The sequence below is a fragment of the Mizuhopecten yessoensis genome, unplaced genomic scaffold (genome assembly GCF_002113885.1).
Source record: "Mizuhopecten yessoensis strain PY_sf001 unplaced genomic scaffold, ASM211388v2 scaffold3279, whole genome shotgun sequence".
In the NCBI taxonomy this organism is placed as follows: Eukaryota; Metazoa; Mollusca; class Bivalvia; order Pectinida; family Pectinidae; genus Mizuhopecten; species Mizuhopecten yessoensis.
The window spans coordinates 9,441-33,039 of NW_018404965.1; the positions used below are offsets into that span (position 1 = coordinate 9,441).

The 23,599-nt window shown below is 38.1% G+C and overlaps 1 protein-coding gene across 1 annotated transcript; it reads left to right on the forward strand.

Moving 5' to 3' along the window:
- Positions 1-216: 216 nt before the first annotated feature.
- LOC110447281 (solute carrier organic anion transporter family member 2A1-like) lies at positions 217-22,935 on the forward strand. The gene is made up of 10 exons (XM_021492858.1): positions 217-575; positions 4,543-5,316; positions 6,165-6,251; positions 7,275-7,442; positions 7,777-7,941; positions 9,007-9,196; positions 16,605-16,731; positions 17,717-17,880; positions 20,458-20,522; positions 22,478-22,935. The coding sequence occupies exons 2-10, from the start codon at positions 4,659-4,661 to the stop codon at positions 22,810-22,812; spliced, it is 1,959 nt and encodes a 652-aa protein (XP_021348533.1). The 5' UTR covers positions 217-575; positions 4,543-4,658; the 3' UTR covers positions 22,813-22,935.
- The last annotated feature ends 664 nt before the right edge of the window (positions 22,936-23,599 follow it).

Sequence of the window (23,599 nt, forward strand, 5' to 3'; positions counted from 1 at the left end):
CTTCATATTATATGTTATCAAAGCAGTAGAGGTCACTTGTCTCCCCGTCCCGGTATCTTTGTGTTTATTTACATATAGGTGACAAAGTCGAGATCATCGTATCGTAAAGGCACGTGCTACACACTTCAAATGTTAAATGTGTCATAACCTTCATTTTAAAGATGATTTACACAAAACATATCACGAGGCATTAATTCTCGCGTCAACTTACCAAGAGACAACCTCAAATTCACATGGCACGCTGATAATTGTGTTAAGACATATTTGACGAAACAATACACATTGAATATATGTTTTTACTATCTTCGCAAATATAACCCACATTATAAAGTCAACGCCAAGAGAAAAAAGTCGAAAAATAAATATTCGCGAAAATTATTTGATTTGAAGTATGATTTCCAACATGCTGCAGGTCAAAATATAATGTACGCTTGTGTAACATTCGGCGATAATAACTAATACAATTTGTAAGGTCGGACAGACGCTTTAATCAAGACGCGAGTGATTAGATAGGAGCATGGCGTTGATCTGCTAGACATTGGACGTTGAAAACATACAACAGGTTTCTATAGAAGGTGAGTGAACATCTATGATACTTATCAATATTTCAATTTCAACTTCAAACATTTATAACGTTCGTTTGTTTCACGATTGTCATTTTTTTATTATCTGGATGCAAAGTTATCCATGTATCTTTTATGCATTTCTAGATCTAAATAATTACTATGTATATCACAGATTATCAGGGCTCTTCCATCGTTAAAGCACCAAATTCCAACGCATGCGCGTAGCCTCATCATGTCGCGACAAAAAAACAAAAGTCACGTTATTTATTGTACTTATAACGCAGACCTGTACACAATGACAAATACATGTTTATATTCACACATATGTGTATATATAATTATTAACTCGTTTTTTGTCTTCGTATTGTTTTACGGTCTATCGACATTGTTATTCATTTCAAGCCAAATAACACTGTAAAATAAGACGTTCACAAAAAAAAGAAATACATGTACGTCTAAAAATAGATTGGTTTAAAGTTTAAAGGATGTTACACTACGGCAATAGCATATATCATATCTTTCTGTAACGATCGTTTGAGTGTGAATCGTCACTTATCAGTTAAACATTAACTATTCATAGACGGTATATTATAGTCAGCGCATTCAATCATAAAGTGTATGACTGTAAATGACTGATCACAAGCATGGCAGTGAGGTTGGTATTCCTAACGTAAATTGCGCACGTATGTAGTGTGTACATATAAAACGATTAACCCGGTTACATACATGTAAATACAAAAACAGACATGAAATGTATTCTTATCAAAGTTAAAACCATTCTGTTGCAAAATCAGGTTTGAATATGAAACATTGTGCAATTAAATACACGCGTCCTACATTCATGAACCGTATCATTTCCTAATTATTCATTTGTAAGGATGAACACATTTAATTAAAATTAACTTTGTACACGGAAGCATAATTATTTGTCATAGTTGAACATGAAACTACATACGGTTCGGCCTGATAGTTCAGAGGTCAAACTTTACACAACAACCAACATCAATTGAATGGCGTGTACTTTTATGTCGCATTTAATGCTTGACCGCTAAATTAATTCTCATCCGAATAGAAGACATATAAAGTTTTCCCTACTCATCCCAAGATGAAATTCAAAAACATAAACAAAAATTGACTTATATAAACACGCCTTTTTCTGTTAAGGAAACAATCCTCCGTTATCAGGAACATTAAAAAGGCCTACTTCCGAATTCCATGATATTATGTAAAAACCTTATGGTTACCGGTAAGGTTCTTGTCAGAAAAATCTTCTAAACTTGAGCACTTTTAATGTAAGAAATCGAGCGTAAATTATGTGTTGTCTGCAGTGATAAACATGGTTTCTAAGTCGTGATGAACAAGAAGTGTTCAGCTACAGGCTAACCCAAACATGTAACAGGACGTTTCTATATTCGTGCACGTGTATTGTTTTATGTCTTATAGTTACCATACTAATATTGATCCAGATTTTAATATAACATTTATAACTTACAAAGCTGTTGACTAAATCGAGTGGATCCGAATTTAACACTGAAATTAGATAACTCCCAGTAATCTTTATTTGCCTTTCCTTCCATGGTTTATTATGGTTTTCCTGATACAAGACTATAAACTAGGATTTCTATCTTGCAGAAACTTGAGATTTTTTTTAAATGCCTCTCCGAAACCACCATGGATTTTGTGCTTTACAGACCCCCGGGAGCAATATGTTGTGCTAGAATGCAACAAGGCCGACTTTTAAATGTAGCAAGTAAAAGTCCAAATAGGAGCGAGCGCCTCTTCCACATCATATCCGTCATAAAAGGCAATTTTCAATGAATATTTGATATGCATAACAACCATTTCTTTCCAGATGGCAATATGATTAATATTCTTATATTAAGCAGCTGTTACGGCACGATTTCTCCCCCCGACACGATTTCTCACCCGGGTGAGAAAACGTGCTAAAATTGCTACGCTCGCAACACGATTTCGCACGATTTCTCCCCCGGGTGAGAAATCGTGTCGGGGTAAGAAATCGTGCCGTAACAGCAGCTCATTAAATAGCATCTATTTTTTTCATACAAATAATTCGGATTTGCTACAAATCTCAAAGAATTTGCTGCAATAAAGCGATATATTAATTATATATGTGACTCCACGGCAAGCTTTATTGTCTCGGGTGGTTTACTTTGCATAAAACTGGAGCGCAAATATGATGTAATATTCATTAGGAAGTGCCTTTTATTCCCTAACACAGATATTAACACAACCATTTTTTTTACAAACAATGCAAACTCTGTGATTTTATGACAATACCCTACCTTACATCCTAGAGGACAGATGTCAGTTCTGAATCTACAGTCATCCACTCCCTAGCACTTCTGTCACCATGGTAGTGTCACTTAGGTACACACATTTTTTTTTTTTTTTTTTTTTTTTTTTTTGTATTTGTCTTCACAGATACATCATGTAAAATATCATATGAGTATACATATATCATGTAAACATATCCTCTCACAGGAGTCACATCTTTGATTTTTTTCCCTTGATTGGGATGAGTTCTGGAGTTCAGTATTTGAGAATATATTTTTTTAACCAAACATTATACTTATAACTAAACGTCACATACTGTATACATTTTCATCACACCACAACGACATAAACTATTACAAGGCAATATATATATCCATATATATATTCTAATTTTATAATAATTTCTATCTACATTGCTATTTAAGTGAACTTCAATTGAACCAAGTATAAAAATTGCATAGATATTTATTGTATATAAGTCAGCTATTTTTTTAATATCAGGATATGAAATTTGTATAAACATGTATAAAAAAGTATATAAGTAAATCCATTTAAAATAAAATTGTGTATCATAAGTAGGAGTTTTTATTGTAACACATTCCTAATGCCTTACCTATATGGAGCTAAGCCAAGCAGATACAATATGTTTACTGAATACAGTGGAACTTGTTAGTCTGAATACCTTCGTTCTCCAAACAATTTTTGTTTCTGTATACAGCGAAACCTCAGCAATCAGGGTATTTTTTTGCTGTGTTAACCTCATTAGTCTGGACACTTTTAAGTTTCAGTGTACATGGGAACCTCATTAGTTTGGACATTTTATTAGTTTCAGTGTACATGGGAACCTCATTAGTTTGGACATTTCGTTTTCAGTGTACATGGGAACCTCATCAGTTTGAACATTTTGTGTTCAGTGTAGTTTGAACATTTTGTTGTCAGTGTACATGGGAACCTCATTAGTTTGGACACTTTGTTGTCAGTGTACATGGGAACCTCATTAGTTAGAACATTTTGTTGTCAGTGTACATGGGTACCTCTTTAGTTTGAACATTTTGTTGGCAGTGTACATGGGAACCTAATTAGTTTGGACACTTTGTTGTCAGTGTACATGGGAACCTCATTAGTTTGAACATTTTGTGTTCAGTGTTCACGGGGACCTGATTAGTTTGGACACTTTGTTGTCAGTGTACATGGGAACCTTATTAGTTCGAACATTTTGTTGTCAGTGTACATGGGGACCTCATTAGTTTGGACACTTTGTTGTCAGTGTACATGGGAACCTCATTAGTTTGAACATTTTGTGTTCAGTGTACATGGGAACCTAATTAGTCTGGACGCTTTGTTGTCAGTGTACATGGGAACCTCATTAGTTTTGACACTTTCTTTTCAATGTACACGATAACCTCATTAGTTTGAACATTTTGTGTTCAGTGTACATGGGAACCTAATTAGTTTGGATATTTTGTTGTCAGTGAACATGGGAACCTCATTAGTTTTGACACTTTGGTTTATGTGTACATGGGAACCTAATTAGTTTGGACACTTTGTTGTCAGTGTACATGGGAACCTCATTAGTTTTGACACGTTGTTTTCAGTGTACACGTAACATATTGGAATTTCGTTTCAAACATATTTCATGACGTGTTCGAACTTTTAACCGTTTAACTTATTCACTTTTCAGGGTTGTCATGTAAATTTTGTGAAAAAATGACATAACAAGACTCGTTTTTGGATCGACCACACATATAAGGAAAAGCTCTCAAAGTTAAGGACACCGAGAAGGAAAAGTTGTGCGGGATGGCGTCATGTCGACCCAAAAGACTGAACTGTTGTTCAAATCTCGCGGGATTCACGTTCCTTTTCGGGATGACAGCACTGATGACGTCGACATGTAGTACGTATATGTCGTCACAGTTGACAACGCTAGAGAAATATTTCGGATTTTCTAGCTCTCAGAGCGGATTCCTTCTGAGTTGTAATGATATTGGATTTCTCACTACCACGTTGATTGTAAGCCATTTTGCAAGAAAAATCCATATCCCTAGAGTACTAAGTGTGTCGACAATGTTTTTCGGAGTGGCTGCAATCGTTTGTTCGATAGCTTATTTTGGATCAATTTCTGAAAAGAATCGTCCAAGCTTTTTGATAAAATCATCCAATGCTGATATACTTGGCTTAAACACATCGTTGTCAAATATGTCGATGTTCTATGGGCAATCACAACAAATATGCGATGGAAATAGAACCGGAACAGGAAATTTAACTAACGCATGCGCGGACGAAATTTCCACAGAGTCTGGCAAAATCGGCGCACCTAACAGGTTTACGAAGACGGCATTTGCAATCATAGCTGTTGGGTTGATCCTTCAGGGTATAAGTAAATCACCCAGATCGCCTCTGATGTCCACCTATATTGATGATAACGGCACCAAAACTAAAACAGCTCTCTACGTAGGTAAGTAGTGTTGCAATCAGTTGTGTCAGAATTATTTTAACTCCTTTATGCATTCAATTAACCGTTAATTATTCTCCCAAAACGAAATTTTAGGGTTTTACATTTTTAGCTCAAATTTGTATTACGTTTACGGCAGTTTTCTCGCAAAACTATTAGGTAGAATATTACGAAACTTTACATGAGTGTTGGTGAATAGACAGTGGTGTGCAGGTGACTTTCCATTTTTTGATTAGTCATCAAATACGGCTGCCATGGCCTCTGATTGGCCGAAATTTAGATAATGACCGATTTTGCTCACATTTGGTAGATAAATGCATTATGGTATTCTGAACACTACTACAACTTATATAGGCATCATTTGTTACAGCAGGGATAGTTTTGGGGACCTTTGCAATGCCCCCACCCCATTGCACTTGTTAAGGATTGAAATTCATCTTTAAAATATTTACGATGGCACTTTTAGTTATGAAGAGTTGTGTCCCCTATCCTGTTTATCATGTTCCGTCAATATATACATTTGTATGTTCAATGATGCGATGGTACCATCGTGATTATAAAGTAATGCATTTTTATTCGTATATTTGATTTAAAAACAACAAAAAAAATTCATTTTATCGTCCTTTATGCTTTCATTTGGTTCACAATTACTAAAACAAGGATCAAACATGACACCATTGTATGGTACCTGGGTCAGCTACCGAAAATGAATGTCAATTTTTGTTTGTTTGCTTTTGTATTTATTATTTTTTCATTTTGTGTTGTAGTTTTTCAGTCTGCGCACAAAAAGAAAAGTTATTATTTTTTGAGATGCAATTATGTCTAATTCTAAACTGTTGACTTTCATTTAGGAATAATTTCCAGCATGGGCATTTTCGGCCCCGCAATCGCTTTTGGTCTCGGCGGTCTCTTCACCAGGATCTACGTCACGCTTGAAGGTAGGTGACGCACGTGGGGTATGGTGTCACGTGTTATATCTTTGTCAGTTATTCTAGCTTACGTATCCGAGGTATGATGTGACGTAGTATACTTACGTCATATTCGACAGCAGTTACAGTATTAAGAAAGTTGAGAATAGTGAATAGACTATCACTAGTTCTGTTTGTATGGAGAGGGGAAAATGACATGGCCCGAGATACACTGAAATTTTATTACATAGTTCAATACGAAGGTCAGGTTTCTTATATAATCATACTTCGGACTAGATTGTTATACTAAGGATAACTCTGTCTGTCTGTCCGTCCGTCCGGCCGTTCGTCTGTTTGATTGTATGTCTGTCTTTGTCTGTCTCCGTCTAGCTCTCTGTCTCTCCCTTTTTCAATCAAAGCCAATGTAAATATATATCGTGAAAATTATATATTAATATAGTGTAGGGAAAGGGCTTAATATAAGTTGTTAAACTTGTGCCAAACTCCCATTGTATATAAATTACAATAAAATATGTTTAAATCAAAACCATGTTCAATGCACATAAAATAACTGTTTCCGTTGTATCTTTTAATGAATGGTTTCTGTTTTTCAAACATAACTACGCATAAATCAAATTCAGTATAATGTTTTAAATGTAATTTTAACTGCGGTATATTATTTATATAGCATAACATATCATATTGTTCTTCAAAGTCTTAGCTTGTTTTGAACACAAACACGAAATGAAAAAACCTTTTGCGAGCTTTCGAAAACGTCTGTTTCCTTTGTCAAGCAAAGAGTGCAAATGACGGGTGTCTCGACTCTTAACCGCTGAAATCATCAGTTAATTCAGCTGTCAAAAATCAGAGAGACATTTCGCCCAATTGCACTTTAATACTGCAGGCAGTCAGGGGGACATGTTTAACCATTCCGCCCCTTGTTTTCTAAAGCTCCCAAAATAAGTTTTCAATTCCTGTTTGTGTTCAAAACAAACTTCGCTTTATTATTCGTACCGAACTTATGAAACTTATTCCGTCTATTGTATTTTGTAGACGTGCCGATCTCGCCGTATCATCCCCGATGGATAGGAGCTTGGTGGATTGGATTCCTCCTTTTCGGCTGTCTGTCTATTCTTGCTAGTCTTCCGCTGCTATGTTTTCCGCGCAGACTCAGACCACCAGTTGTTTTGAAACACAAGAATACGACGTTTAACTTCAAAGGTAGTTTAAACGGCCCTTTCCGACCCTTTTCATCATCATCATCATCATCATCATCATCATCATCATCATCATCATCATCATCATCATCATCATCATTGATCGTCATCGTCGTCGTCGTCATCGTCGTCGTCGAAATTAAGAGTGTTGTCCCCCTAATATGTTCATCATCAAATGCATATCAAGAATGCGATTTAATAGCAAACACATGAGGCTAATTCTCTTTTTTTAATGTTACATTTATACTTTTTTTTTTTTTTTTACAAAAAATCAAAATCGAGCGGTTTCTTGTTTCATTTTCCCCCATTATTTGCTATTATCACATTTTCTGCTTCAGACTTCATGAAAGACCTCTATGAGCTAATTCGGAACCCGGTGTATATGCTGATGATTCTCTGTGGCTGCTTCGATATTTTTGCGGTGTCGGCCTTCATCTCATTTACGCCGAAATATCTGGAGACTCAGTTTGCACTTCCGGTTTGGCTTGCAAATATATTAATGGGTATGTAATAATGGGTGAAAGCCCTCACTATTTCGGGTTTGCAACGTCCGTCTTTTGTTCGTCGTCGGCACTGATAAAGGGCATACGTATATCCTCTATAATCTTTTCTCTTTTTGCAAACGATTGATAAAGTATGAACAAAGGAAGTGCATGGATTATCTCTCTTCGTGAAAACATTATATGTATGATCATGAAACCGGAAGTTTCCATATTGCCTGTAGACATTTTCTATATTATCATATAACCGGAAGTGCACAGATATTCTCTCCTCTTGTCTATACGATGATATTACCGGAAGTATCCAAATTGTCTCTCTTCTTATATAAATTATCTATATGATGAGATAACCGGAAGTGTCCGATGTGTCTCTCTTCTTGTAGACATAATATATATGATCAAAAACTAGAAAGTCCTAATTATCCCTCTTCGGGTAGAAATGATCAATATAATACTATATTACCAGAAGTCAAAATATTGTCTTCCTTCGTGTAGTCATCGACTAAGTGAGCAAAACAATGGAAATGTCCGTATTGTCTCTCTTCCTGTAGAAATTATATGTATGAGCATGTAACAGGATAGGTCCATATTTTATCTCAAATTGTAGACGTTATTTCAATATAGTAATTAGACTTAATATGTTCAGCTTGTATCATTCTTGAGTACTTTCAATACATTCGTTCTTAACTGGCTTTTTAAATAAGTCGATCATTGAATTAACCGTTTGTTGAAAACCAAGTTTATAAAACAGATCCACTATTTCCTCATAAATACTACAGGTGTCACCACAACCAACCCTTGCCTATGTTTTTGTAATATTCGCAAAGAAAACCACCCCAGCACATCCTATGTAACTACGGTTCGTATTATGAGGGAAACATACTATGGAACTCGTACAGTAAGGTCGATTATGATTTAATATTTCTATTCCCATGAGCTGATCCTCAAATATAAACTACTCGCTGAAGGTCTTCTACGTATTTTATTACTAATATCAACGCATATAAAGTATTAATTTGCTGATTAATATTTGATAATTCTTCAGATATTGTTATATGTATCATTCAGGAATGCTTGGAATTTTGTCTGCTGGAATTGGTACGCTGGTTGGTGGAGTTATAGTGTCAAAGTTCAAGTTTTCACCTTTGACCTGTCTCAAGTGCACTATGGTAACAAACGCAATTTTTGCTCTCGCCAATTCTACCACCTTTTTTCTCGGTTGTTCCAATCCACGGATCGTCAACTACAACAACCAGATGTACGTGAGTTTTATGTTTGTGATGTTGAATGAAACATTTCTACAATTTCAAAAGTTCATGTCCTTAGTGATTTCATTAAAAAAAAAAAAAAAAAACCTCCAACTATTATTATTATAATTATTATTATCATCCTCATCATCCTCATCATGTGATTTCATTAATAATATTTGATGATATGATATACTATGAGAGCGCAATGTGACGTTTTCGACTTTTGACATTTCAAGATAAAGGCATTCAATTATGAAGTTACATCCTCTCTAATATATATATATATATATATATATATATAGATGCCAGGATGACTGTGGCGGTGTTAGCCTACAGAATGGCGGTAAACACGGTGGTAGTATGATCCAAACCATAACGGAGGCTGACAGATCCTTCCCCCAGTCATTAATATGTTTTCCCGGTCACGTTACTTTATCCAAGATGTCGGTTCCCATTCTGTATCTGTATGTGGAAAAGCCCTCCTTTCTAGGAGCACCCGAGCTTATCGCGCAGGTGAAAGGATCCTCTATTTGTTGTCATTAATAGTAATTTCGAGCTGTCGTCTGGGTGTATATTTTAGCTCTGGGAAAGGTTACGGGTTATGTAGAGTTCGCTACAAAGTCACACAGACTATACTTTATACAGCATGCACAGTTCCCATATTTATATATATACAAGCGGGCAGGGGTTAATCACAAACTGCGGAATATGGAGAAGCGCACTTATATAGAAAATAAATATTATCTATATAATCACCACACAATTCTGGACTGCAGGTTGGAGAGACTGGCCGCACACATAACCCTGCGTCACATCACCGTATACTTAGAAGTAGTAGAATTCAAATTCCTTTCTTCTTGTTAGCGGGGAGGTTTTGTAATAGTTTCTATCGTCGGCGATGAAGAGAGGAGCACAGTCTTCTTGAAATAAAGTAGACGTTTCTCATAGTTTCTGTTGCTACAACTGTTGCGTTTCATGCATCGAGTATCATACTGGTGCTGATGTCTACGTTGGTGCATAGGCAATGATTCAACTCATGTTACTGTGACCTGTCGAAGCGTAGAGAGTTGCAAACATTCCAGAATAAAGTGTTCCCTGGTTTCTGCAGCCTGTTTGCAGAGGAGATATGTTCGGTCAATCGCATTCTGATTGAATCCACTCCCACTGCTCTGGAGAGGATACGTTCCAGTGAGTAGTCGGAGTTTGGTGTGCAGACACCAAATATCTCCTTTATCAGACAACACTGTGTCAAGGGCGCGGTTCATCCTCCCTGCTCGAAAGTTCCTGCAGTTAAGGTATTTTAAACAGGTGTAGTAGGCTGATTATTTACAGTACAATAGTACGATACAGGAAAGCCTTATTCAGGCACGTGTTTATCTCTTTATTTACCTTATCTGGTACCCAACTTGGTCTGTGTCTTTTAAAAAGTCCTAACTGGCTTCAGCTGCCGCCTTAGTCCGAATTATTCTGACGTTTTATCGACTTTTTTCATATCGGTCTGTCGTCGATTAACGTCAGAACTCTGGCCCTCTATAATATGCGGGAAATATGCGACCCGCGCCCGGAGCGCACTTCAAACTGATATTTTAGAAACAATTCGTCACTTTCATACACATATCGCACATGGATCGAAAGATCTATTCTTTATTCACTAGGTGGTATCAATAACATGTTTCAAAGATCATTACGAAAAGTATTTTCCAACGTTTTCTATACCAACCCATGTTTTTTATGGAAATTAGGCCATGAGAAATGTCACATGACTTGACGAGATCTCGCGTTACCGAAGGTATTTCCCAACGTTATGACGTAGGCCGGCGATATTTTAGTCACGTGGCATTGGAAGGCGGGGCTATCAAAAAACTAGAGTGAAACAGAGTAAGTTTGAAAAAATATGTTTTTAGTGATTGTATTAGTTGTTTGAGGCATGTTATATATGTTCATCTTGTGCATAAAGAATAGATCTTTCGATCCATGTGCGACATGTGTGTGAAAGTGNCCTTATCTACCCCGAGACTGGTGGAAACTAGCGCCCACTATTATAACACCAGTGTCATTAGAACGCTTATAAAACTCCAAGATATATACAATTTACAAGCGTCTGCTTGACGGCGAAAATAATAAACAAAGTGGAAAACGGACAGTCCGGAACGACAGGTAACACAACTGTGGTTCACCACAGTTACAGGGTGTAGAGATGTTCCTCACTATAATCCTTCACAATATTGAGTAAGGCTTGGAGTCCAGCACAGGTATGATCTATTAGTGTGTCGGCGCATGTTTGAGCGGCACAGTTGATTGTTCCTTTTATTGCTCCGATATTGGATTTGACGATCCGGTCTATCACGTTGTTTATATAGATTTTGTAAAGATCTGTGCTCAGAACTCCTCATTGACGAACTGGATTTGTATATTATTGGATGAACATCCTGCCCTTTTGATAGAGGCCTGTATATTGATGTTGATATCGTGAATTAATTCCCAGGTCCTTCTTTGGATCTCCGTCATGAAGAGCTTCCGGTGCAATATTGGTTGACGGTGTCGAATGCTGCTTTGGAATCCAACAAATGCAATAAAGGTGTTCGATGAGACCTGTTGCTGATTACTGCGCGTAGAATCAATTCACTTCAAAGTGGCGCAACACCCTTAGTGAAGCCTCTTTGGAGAGCATTCTGCTGTGTGTCAAACACCATCTGGTCCCTAATGCGAAGGACTGCTTCCAGGGTTTTCAGGATGACTCGAAGAACAGTGATACATCGGTTGTTCTTTGCCTCCTTTTTCAGCCCTTTCTTCTTGTATATAGGGGTTTATAGGCCAGATTTCAAACTAGGACACTCCCGTTGTAGATGTACAGGTTGAAAAGGATGGTAAGGACATCCACAACCTTGGTATCGTCGTACCTGAGGTGCTCCGTGGACAGATCGAAAACATCTGGAGCCTTTTTGTTGTTCAAGGTTGAGATCGATTCTCCTACCTTCCTTTTGGGGTAATCATTTCATCAGATGTTGCCTGTTGACCTTGGCAGACTGATTTGATGACATCGACGTCGTACTGGATGTTTGCCATGCTCTCCACCACCTGCTGGAATTTTGGTGTAGCTGGGGTTGCCAGTCTTTTGAAGTGATGCTGCCACCCTAAGAGGATATCCGAAGGATTGGTGTATACCGTATCGTCGACAACGAGTTATGTTAGAGTTACTCATGAAGACTTCCTTACTCTGTCTATGAGACTGCAGAATATCCTCTTGCTATCCCTCTGTGTCTGCATGACTTCTTCCAGGAGCTCGTCCCTCCTTTGATGATCTCCATCCTTCTTTGTTTTCAGATCTCTTTCTTAGTGTCTCTTCGCATGTCAGCAATTGGGCCTGTCCTTCCATTGTTAAAGGGCTTCTGTGATAGACACTGTGGCCTTGGTGAAGGCTGGGCTTCATACATGTTTCTTTCTCCTTTAAATCTTGCTTGAATGTGGAGAGACCCATTGCAGCAGCACTCCAGAACAGCTCAACAATACAATCTGTAGTGTGATCAGATCGGAAGATGAAACTCCCAAGTCAATTTTCTCAAGGTTTTGTGAGTACTAACTTAAGTGGATGATGATCGGATGTATTAACAGTAGGTCATCGATTCTCATGATGTGTGGGAGACCGTTGTCCTGGGTATATGTGTGGGAGACCGTTGTCCTGGGTATTTGTGTGGGAGACCGTTGTCCTGGGTATATGTAAGGTGAAACAATATATAGTCTATGGTAGATGTATCCCTGCTATTTGCATGTTCGGAGGTCTCCGACGTACTAGTTGTTTGATACCTACACGAGTCCATAAATCGGTCAAGCTTCTTTTGACGAGACGAAGCCATGGTGAGATCGGCATTCATATCTCCAGCAGTGACTATACCATGTGTTACCTTCTAGTACTTCCTTGTAATACTTCCTGTGGTATGAGTAGGCAGTTGGCAAAACCAAACCCATCTCCGAGCTTTTCGTGTTCCTGCTAGGTATGTACATGTACACACAGATAATCAATAGTGGTATAACGTTTCCTTTAATCTCAATACAATAAATCCGTTCGTTCCCTTCGTCATGATTGGTGACCAGGTGATCGATGTCACTGTTCCACAGGATCCCTTCTCCACCATAGCCCCTGGTCTTTGAGTCTAGGGGATACGGTTATTCTGGTCCATATCTTTACTCGACCAATACAATTTCCGTTTGGTGTTGCCTAGTTTTTGCACTTCGTGGTAGTATAACCAATGCCCCTGTGGGCCTATAACTGAGACTCTACTACAGTCAATGGCGTTATTAACGTTTTTGGAGTTAAATGGTATTATGGGAAGTTTATCTTTTTTTGTTAGCTCCGGTGACTTTTCGTTGGGCTGTCGTCTAAAAAAGGCGGTGTGATCGAATTTTCACAAAGATAGTTTTGGTCCATGCGGAGGTTGGCATTTGACTGCCTGGCGAGTTCCTCAGGATCTCAATGACTCCATATATTGAGTGTTACTTAAAGACATCCACCACCATGTTTAACACCGGAAAACACCGGACATTATGGGGTCATCTTTACTTCCGATATCTATATGGATATGAGTAGGGACGTACCTTGCGAAAATTCAGCTTGATAAACTGTTTTGAACATATTTATGCAAAACCCTAACTACATTGAAACAAGTTGTGCATATTGACAATTTGACGTATACAATACGGCGATTTCGAGATAATTTCCTCTCCGGATTCGACCAGATTTTAGTTACTCATGTCACATGACGTGTACTTCCGGTAAATACCGATAATCTGACAGCAACATTCACAATCACTGGCGTGCGGTTCCTGTCTGCTTGAATGACAATCGGGCACCACTCAGTAGAAATCTCTTTGATGACGGTTATAGAATGTGAATCTTTAGCCATTTCCGTCCAAATTAAACAATCGTACATGTCGACTAAATTGGCTTGTTAGGGATCTACCTTCATACCGGAAGTATCCAGTCCCTACCACGTGACCACAATTATATGCTATTTGTTCTGGAAACCTGCATCTTGAAAACAATGGGATTTCCCAACTCTTGTCACATCATCAGCAGAGAAAGGAACCACCCCGGAAGTCAATAATAATTACCTCATACATGTAATTTTGGCATTGACATTTTAATGACGCCATACATGGATTTGAAAACCGCAGTCCTGTTGGTTCTGGTCCGAAAATCAGCAACGTCCTATTGGATATCATAGAGAAGAAATCTAAACTCTGTCGTCTTGGATGACGTCATACTTTCTCCATTTTTTACTGTCATGCTGGCGAACGTCACCGCCACAACAATATCGACCGGAATTTTTACGGTCGTCTTGATGGAGGCGTAACCTCATTACTTCATTATTGGGTGCCGCAATTTTGAAAGGTTAAACGTTTTTGACCTCAAAATATAAGTCAAACGCCTAGGACGTCATCTATGTATCAATACTCATATCAACCCTACCCAAACGTTAGATATATATTTTTACAAACCCTTTAGAGGTTCTTCTGCCTCCTTATTTATCACATTAATCACGCTATTGATACTATTTTTACACAAACAATCAAATTCGAGAATGTCGTTTCAGTGGAAGATATGTTTACACTTGTTTTCTTGTTGAAAAGGTTTATTTTTTACCAACGGCAAACTCCTGTTTGACTTTAACACAGATTACAGTATTGATTAGGCAGAACCATTACATGCCTGTTTTAATGGTCATATCCCGTGCTAGATGTTTCTATCTCATCCGATCTGTCTGGTATCTTTACGTGGCATATCGCGGAATTTGTACACAGCGATGTATTCATCCGCGCGTATACGACTCGGAATCTGCATCAAACATATTCTGTTTTGTAGTTATATGTATTGCTTTGATGTAAATTATGTTGTTATATGTCTGATTTTGTCGATATAATATAGTCTATACTATAAATTACTCTTTCTTCTTTTTAAAGACGGACTACATGTTTACGCGGAAGCATTCAAATGTAGCTTAAGTAGTTAACAGTCCATACTTAGTCGAGGAAAACCCACGGAGGAAAACCACCGTGCCATCGGAAGGATAACAACTAACCCTATCAGCGATCACTCTCTTTTTTTCTTTGGGGATCGAATCGAAATTCTTGGGAGAGCGAGTGGTCTGAAGCTCAAGCCTGATTGCACACAGTAGTACATTGACTGTGCGTGTAGCGATCACGGCTACCGAGGCACAATTGTTTTTATCTTAAATGTTGAAGAGTCGTGTTTCTGATCTTCCTCGATACAAACAGCACCTGTTAAGCGAAATATCACAAGAAATGAAATGTACAAAGAGAAGGCAACAGTGGCACGGGAAGGGATGAACTTAAGAAAAGTATTTTTCCCTTAAGTTTCAGACCACTCGCTCTCCCAAGAATTTCGACTCGATCTCCAGCGGTGGCGGAAAAAGAGAGTTACATGTATGTCTGATCGGGTTAGTTGTTATCCCTCCGATGGCACGGTGCTTTAACTAAGTAGTCTTATCAAAATGGGAAAACAAAATCGAACTAAAAGGTTAGAAAAACCCCACCTATTCCCTGTAACTGAGCGAGATCGGGTTATCTCTGTAATGATATATGAATTCCGGATATTTAGTACGTCATATTTCCGTAATTACTAGTCCTCCTTATTGGTTCTAGTGTTAGTAACTGCAAAAGCACGCTGCCATTTTGTATTGATCATGTTGTACACTCCTGTGCTCCTGAATAAATCACAACTTGAAGAGTTATACTGATTGTTACAATATCAGTCACGGGCTAAGATTCTGTAGCATCCCAACCTCGCCTTTACGCCTCGGTTGGGAATATGTTACAGAATCTTAGCCCTCGACTGATATTGTAACACTCAATATAACTCTTCAAAAGATGAGTTTGAAAGTTGAAGTCGGAAATTAGGTAGAGAATAATTATCGGCATTACGGAGGTTGTATTGTGAATTTTCTGAGACAAGAGGAGACAGTAGCGAAGTAAGATAGGTTAGTGTGAAATTATTGTGAATTTTGTCGAATAGCTGTAGTTTTTTTCTAGATCTTCTCTAAGATAACCCTATCTCGGTCAGTTAGAGGTAATAGATTGTATTAAAGTCATAAGTTTTGGAGGAACACAGTCCTTAAAATAGTAGTTGTTAACCCCGGCTTCACGATGTTCATTTAGAATAAGAACAATGGCGGAGGCGTGATGTATTTACCTCCATGCTATAGCCCATATCTGATGTCGACTTTCGAGTGTTTTTGCAATAAAATAAAATAGCCGAAGACAAAAAGCACACCCTGTCACATGGTACTGACAACGGGATAGCCATCACATACATTGAGACAAACCTTTAAATTGTCTTAACTGCCAATAGGAAGCTAGGCCGCCCAGTAAGCCAACTATATAACTTCACTTTTTTTGTAGGGATACAAACAGTAGTTGTGCTGCGCAATGTAACTGTGACGTCATGGACTATTTTCCGTTATGTGGGTCAGATGGACAGAACTACTTTTCTCCGTGCCAAGCCGGATGTACTGGTAAAGACCAGCTTGTGAGTATTAATGAATTTTATCTTGGAATAAAAAACCTTATTGATATTGAACAAACATAAATATACTAGAGAAAGCGTTTAGGGCCTCATCACAACCCGGTAGGGTAAGCATATCCTGTTCTACGCTGTGGTATAATATGTCTCTGTATGACGCCGCTGTAAATTTTGTTCTTCTATGTTGACGCTGAGTTATATTATATTTTTGTGTTTTGACGCTGTGTTAAATTTTGTCTTTATGTGTAGATGATGTGGTCTATATTGCCATTGTGTCTTGACGCTGTTGTGCATTTTGTCCTTGTATGTTGACAATCTGGTATGTGTTGTCCTTGTATGTTGACGCTGTGGTATATTTTGTCCTTGTATGTTGACAGTGTAGTATATGTTGTCCTTGTATGTTGACAGTGTGGTATGTTTTGTCCTTGTATGTTGACAGTGGGGTATATTTTGTCCTTGTATGTTGACTCTGTTGTACATTTTGTCCTTGTATGTTGACAGTAGGGTATATTTTGTTCTTGTGTGTTGACGCTGTGGTATATTTTGTCCTTGTATGTTGATAGTTTGGTATGTTTTGTCTTTGTATGATGACGCTGTGGTATATTTTGTCCTTGTATGTTGACAATCTGGTATGTGTTGTCCTTGTATGTTCACGCTGTGGTATATTTTGTCCTTGTATGTTGATAGTTTGGCATGTTTTGTCTTAGTATGTTGAAAGTGTGGTATGTTTTGTCTTTGTATGAGGACGCTGTGGTATATTTTGTTTTGTGTGTTGACGCTGTGTAGTATCTTATTTTGTATGCTGACGCTAAGGTTTGTTTCGTCCTTTGATTGACGCGGTGGTATATTTTGTCCTTGTGTGTTGGACGCTGTAGTACACTTCAGCTGAGACGTGTTTTATCTAAAATACATTGTACAAGACCCTAGACGAAAAACTTGTAAAGAAATAACAATCTTGAGATTTTTTTCTTTTCCTCAATTTCTTATTTAGCTTTACACGAACTGCGCATGTGTCAGCGGTAACGCAACAGCCACACCTGGTCTGTGCCCTTCTGACTGTAACACATGGAACCTGTACGGTTTTTTAGCGATGTCTTTTATCGGTTCCTTCGTGGCCTGCATCGGTATAATGCCTGGATTTATCTTTGTGATAAGGTAAATAAATGTTTTTATTACATTTTAACCAGTGAAATATTGGAAACTATTCATTTAAAATGGGAAGATTACAAGTGACCCATCTGGTAAAAGCCCGGTTAGCTTAACGGTACGCAAGTCTTGGGGAAAATCAGTCTGAGACATCAGCTCATTCTACTGCCAGGAATAATCATCTGTTACCTATCATGAGGGAATTATTCTCTGGGGGATGATTGCTTACAGGTGATGGTAATTCTCCATATTGTAACATCCTTGACTTGTAGTCCGTCACTGCTGTCATTCTTGTCGCGAAGCCAGCCGTCTTCAGATGTTTCGACCCTTAATCACTACATCCTCCGAATGGTGGGTCAGTAGTGGTGGCCAAACCACTACTCGTCTATGTCGGCTTCCACATCGGCTCTTCGCGTTTGTGCCATAGCCAGCACGATGCTCTCTCTGCAGCTTCGACCAATCGTTTGATGGCGGTAGCTCTTGCCCTCCCAGTAAGTCATGTCGACTGTTGTGTCCTCAACACTGACTGTGCGGGAAAACCTCTACAGTCAACCTCCACTGGAAAGAGCCATACTGTCCATCCTCTGCTCATGCACTTTTCCATTAGCTCATCATACTTGACTTTCTTCCTCTCGTGAGCTTCCTCGCAGCCTTCCTCCCATGGTACGGTGAGCTCTATGGCGATGAGGTGTCTGGATTGCTTTGTGTATATTACCATGTCAGGCCTCAGTGTTGTTTCCACTATTCCTGGAAACACAAACTTTCTGTCAAGGTCAACCTTCATCTCCCATGTTGGTGCCCATTCCAAGATGGACGACGTGCTTCGAGGCTTTACTCTGGTTTTTCCCCCTGGTTTTACAAATTTGATACCAGCCTGGTTTGTTTTTACACCAGTTCTTTTCTTCCTTCTCTCCACTTCAATGATATCTGCTAGGACCCGCAAGACGTTGTCGTGCCTCTATCGGTATTTACCCCGTCTTAGTGCTTCTTTGCAACCAGACAAGATTGTTCCTCTTCCTCCGCATAGTTTGCAGCAAGGATCCTCCGTAAATCCCCGCTGATGCAGGTTAACAGGAGATGGTAGCGTGTCATATACGGATTGTAGCAAAAAATGATATCCGGGAGGGCTCCGTCCTCCATATTTCAGTCCACGTCATCTTCCTCTCTAGGATATTTCATCTGGTCCACGCTCCCTGTTTGCTGAGTTCCACAGATTTCCCTTCTCTCCTTTCCCCCTCAATCCTTCTGATTTCTTTCTGCACCATTTGCCGTCTTTCTTGGGTTTTGCTTTCTCCCACTGCTGGAAATGAGAGAAGCCAACTCCTTGTCTTTCGACGTAGGTATTCCCGATGATATCAACTCGAGCATACTCTCTACTTCACCAACTGCAGTGCTTGCTGACCACTTTCTCCCTGTTCTTGTCTGTATTCATGCCTCGCTGATTTTCACGTCTTTGGAGTCCCTCAGAGTCATCACCAGCCTGCATTTTGCTACTTTGAACTCTTCAAAGACCGATTTGATTGGTAGTTGTAGTTCTGCCAAACAACTGTACAGCCCAACTGATATGAAACTTTGTGGGAACCAAAGCCACCTCCGCAGGTTCCCATTCACCGTCTTCTCTAACCCTTCTACTGTTGAGGTTGGTATTTCATACAGAAGCAGCAGTCATGTAAGTCTTGGCGCACTTGACTTTGGGTGTTCTTGTGGGTCTGGCTGTCACTGCGTGTGTCATCAAACCATTTCCCTAGGCACTTTACGGGGCTGCCAATGATTGAAGGTATGTCATCAAACAATTTCCCTAAGCACTTTATGGGGCTGCCAATGATTGCGGCCTTTTGGACCTTCAGTACAAAATGTCGGCTGAGTCTGCCATTCCTCATAATTATGCAACGTGATAGCCGAGGTTTGAACTGCATCGATGCCCAAATACAACGTATGATTCCACAGTTACATATAGCTTTCACTGCACACTCGTGAGAGATATCAAAATATTAGCAACACTCTTGAAATACATTTGATATTACTGAAGACATTCTTAGATATCCTCTATTTACCAGAATTAAATCTTCACAGATCTTTTATTTATTTACCGTGGTAAATATGAAATGCATGTCTTATTCAAAGAAATTATTCAGAGGGTTTAATATTCGCAAAGGTAAGTTCACTGTGCAGGGGGAATAAAACAATTTGAACGTAAAAAAAACACACAAAAAAAACGTTCATTGTGATGACGATTTCTAGAGATGGCAAACACACGTATGTGTCATTCTGCAGTACAACAGCTGACCTAAAACATATCCTGTTTACCATATTTCTGCCAGGTGAGCTCAAAGCTGTAGGTCGCGTGATACATGTATGTTTTATGTTATATTGATTATCCTTTTGTAGTTAGTGTATTGTCATCCACGTTTAACTGCCAAAATTATAATTTGATGGTTAGATGAAGATACTGTATGTTCTCAAGGAAGAAGATTACCAAATGGGTCTTACTGTATTTCTTATTATATGTTTCAATCAAATTGTAAAAAATAAAATGAAAACTAAAATAAATGTAAATTTCATATTTCCTAATTGTTTGTGTTTCAGAAGTGTAAATGACAGACAAAAACCACTGGCTCTCGGACTGGGCTCATTCCTGTATTCTATACTCGGTGAGAATGCCTTTTTTAACACTACATATTTGTTGTATTAAAACTGATAATAATACACGTGACCTATAAATTACGTTTATAAGGTAAATATATTTCCTAACTGTATCTACACGAAGGTTATTATTCACTGAGTCGAAGGCAGCGTGTGATATTTTTCAAGGATACTTATTTAAATAATCGTGTTCCCCGCAAAAAGTTCTTACTGATATGTATACCTTGCTTAAATGGCATATGTTGTTGATAGCAAAATTTAAATGTAAATATCAATTTATTGATATCCGAATGTCTAAAATTCAACAAATATCCAGATTGTCTCAAAGTCCACATATATCTACCTTGTCTCAAAGCCAACAGATATGAACCTTGTTTCAAAGACAACAATATCGACCTAGTTGCAAAGTCAAGAGATATCAGCATTGTCTCAAGTTTTAAATCATATCCACTTTGTTTTCAGACAACAAATATCCATTTTGTTTCCAAGTCAACAGATATTCGCTTTGTTTGAAAGTCAACAGAAATCCGCTTTGTTTTCAAGTCAACAAATATCTACTTTGCTTTCAAGTTAACATATATCCGCTTAGTTTTCAAGTCAACAGATATCCACTTTGTTTTCAAGCCTAAAGATATCCACATTGGTTCAAATTCAACAGATATCCACATTGTTTTCAAGTCAAGAGAAATCCGCTTTGTTTTCAAGTCAGCAAATATCTACTTTGTTTTCAAATAAACAGATATCTATCTTGTTTTCAAGTCAACAAATATCCATTTTGTTTTCATGTTAACAGATATCCACCTTGTTTTAAAATCAACAGATATCCATCTTGTCTCAAAATCAACAAATATCATCTGTTTCCAAATTATAAAGATATCCACATTGTCTCAAATTGAACAGCCTTGTCCCAATGTTCTCAAAATATTACCATTTCGTTTCTCAAAGTCCAAAGATCTTCGCCTTGTTCCAAGTCCTCAGATATCCTTTTTTTTTGTCTCAAATTCACCATGAAATATCATCTTCCTCTCATTGACTACAGATTCCATTTAGGAATTCAACTTTTTCTGAAAATCGCAGATATTAACACTGAACTTTTCAAAAGGTCCACCATTCCATGTAAATACAAATTAACGTTAATATTCATTTCAATAATGGGATTGTAAAGGGAAATGTGGAACAAGCAGTTTGTTGTATACCGAAATACCATCCTTAAACCCATTGCAATATCTGGGATCTTTATGTTTCTTGCTAATTCTAATATCATCTTTTATTTCCTAGCGCCTTGCTTGGCAACACCCCACTTTTGGCTTTAAAATTGAACGTTCGCCAAGGTGAGGAAGGCAATGGGTTCTGTCCCCAGGCCGGGACTAATACCAAAGTCCTTGAAAATGGTAGTTGTTATTCCCTATTAACGTTCAGCATTTAGGGTAATGGCAACGACTAGTTCACCCGTTGTCAGTATAATGTGACCGGGCGGAATGCTATGCTGGGTGCCTTTTGCATGGTTTTTCAGTGAGATAGCACTATTAAGTTGGCATCAGATCCGCGCTATCACAAGGAGGCAAGTACACTAACATACCCTGTTTCCGGCACGCTTACACGACATACATGGAGGCACGTCCTCAAATGACCTTAGCTGTTAAAAGGACGTTAAACAATGTAAAATCAAATTAACCATTATTTAACAGTTAGATGCTTTGATGTACATTAAAATAATCGTGCAGCAGCATATCGGTAAAATTATCCAGCTTTGTAGTCGGGTGTCACAATTCTTCTTCAAATGACAGGTATCATTGAAGGGATATTTCGTATGTTTATCTGAAATCCTTCATATAGTTAACTGCGTGCTTTCCATTTTGTCTTGACATATTCCATAGGTGAACGAGGATAAGCTGCATCTTTTGTTTATTTATGGTTGTTTTAAAAGGCGTTTTAAACTTTATTTTCTTCCTATTATGTACAGGGTGGCTGCCGGCGCCGATGATATTTGGTAGCATAGTAGACTCTTGTTGTAAAGTTTGGAGTTCAAGATGCCAAGAGCAAGGCGCATGCGCAAAATATGACATAGAAGACTTCCGGATTAAACGGTCATCATTTGAAATCCTCTGTAACCTCATGGTGATTAGTATACAATGTGTGGTACTCTTTCTTGCCCGGAGGAAGAAGGACTGGAGTACGGAGGACAAATCAGGCGATATTGGTTTACACGAGACAGATGGTCCGATGGGGAATCAACGAAACAATTTCGAACGCGCTCCTTTCATAGACCGAATTTATAAAGTACAGAAAAATCAGTAATTAACAACTGTTTGAACATTAGATGTAAAAGACTTTTTTCGTATTTAACTAGAATTTAACAGTTGAATAATGTACTTGCTATTATAGGCCATTTTGAAGAATAAAAGTCATGGCTCTTTTTCTGGGGAATGCTTGTACATGTATTTATTTTTGTGAGAACAAATTATTCACTATTTTCAATGATATCGTTACTATTGAGGAAGACACAGATTGCTGATAACGTTACTATTGAGGAAAACATAGAAATAGTGATAACGTTACTACTGAGGAAAACACAGAAATAGTGGTAACGTTACAATTGAGGAAAACACATAAAATAGTGATAACGTTACTATTATTGAGGGTGAAAAAGAAATAGTGGTAACGTTACAATTTAGGAAAACACAGAAAATAGTGATAACGTTACTACTGAGGAAAACCAAGAAAATAGTGATAACTTTCCTATTGAGGAAAACACAGAAACTTGTGATAACGTTACTATTGAGGACGACGCAGAAATAGTGATAACCTTACGATTGAGGGTGACACAGCAATAGTGATAACGTTACTACTGAGGAAAACACAGAAATAATGGTAACACAGAAAATTGTGATAAAGTTACTATTGAGTAAGACACAGAAAATAATGATAACGTTACTATTGAGTAAGAGACAGAAAATAATGATAACGTTACTATTGAGGGAGACATAGAAATAGTGGTAAAGTTACTATTGAGGAAAACATATAAAATAGTGATAACGTTACTCTTGAGGAAAACACAGAAATTTGTGATAACGTTACTATTGAG

Excerpts from the sequence above, each read along its gene's own strand:
- LOC110447281 (XM_021492858.1), top strand. The coding sequence starts at position 4,659 with ATGGCGTCATGTCGACCCAAAAGACTGAACTGTTGTTCAAATCTCGCG. Across the intron at positions 7,942-9,006 it reads GCTTGCAAATATATTAATGG|GAATGCTTGGAATTTTGTCT; the intron begins GTATGTAATAAT and ends TGTATCATTCAG. Across the intron at positions 9,197-16,604 it reads GTCAACTACAACAACCAGAT|GGATACAAACAGTAGTTGTG; the intron begins GTACGTGAGTTT and ends CTTTTTTTGTAG.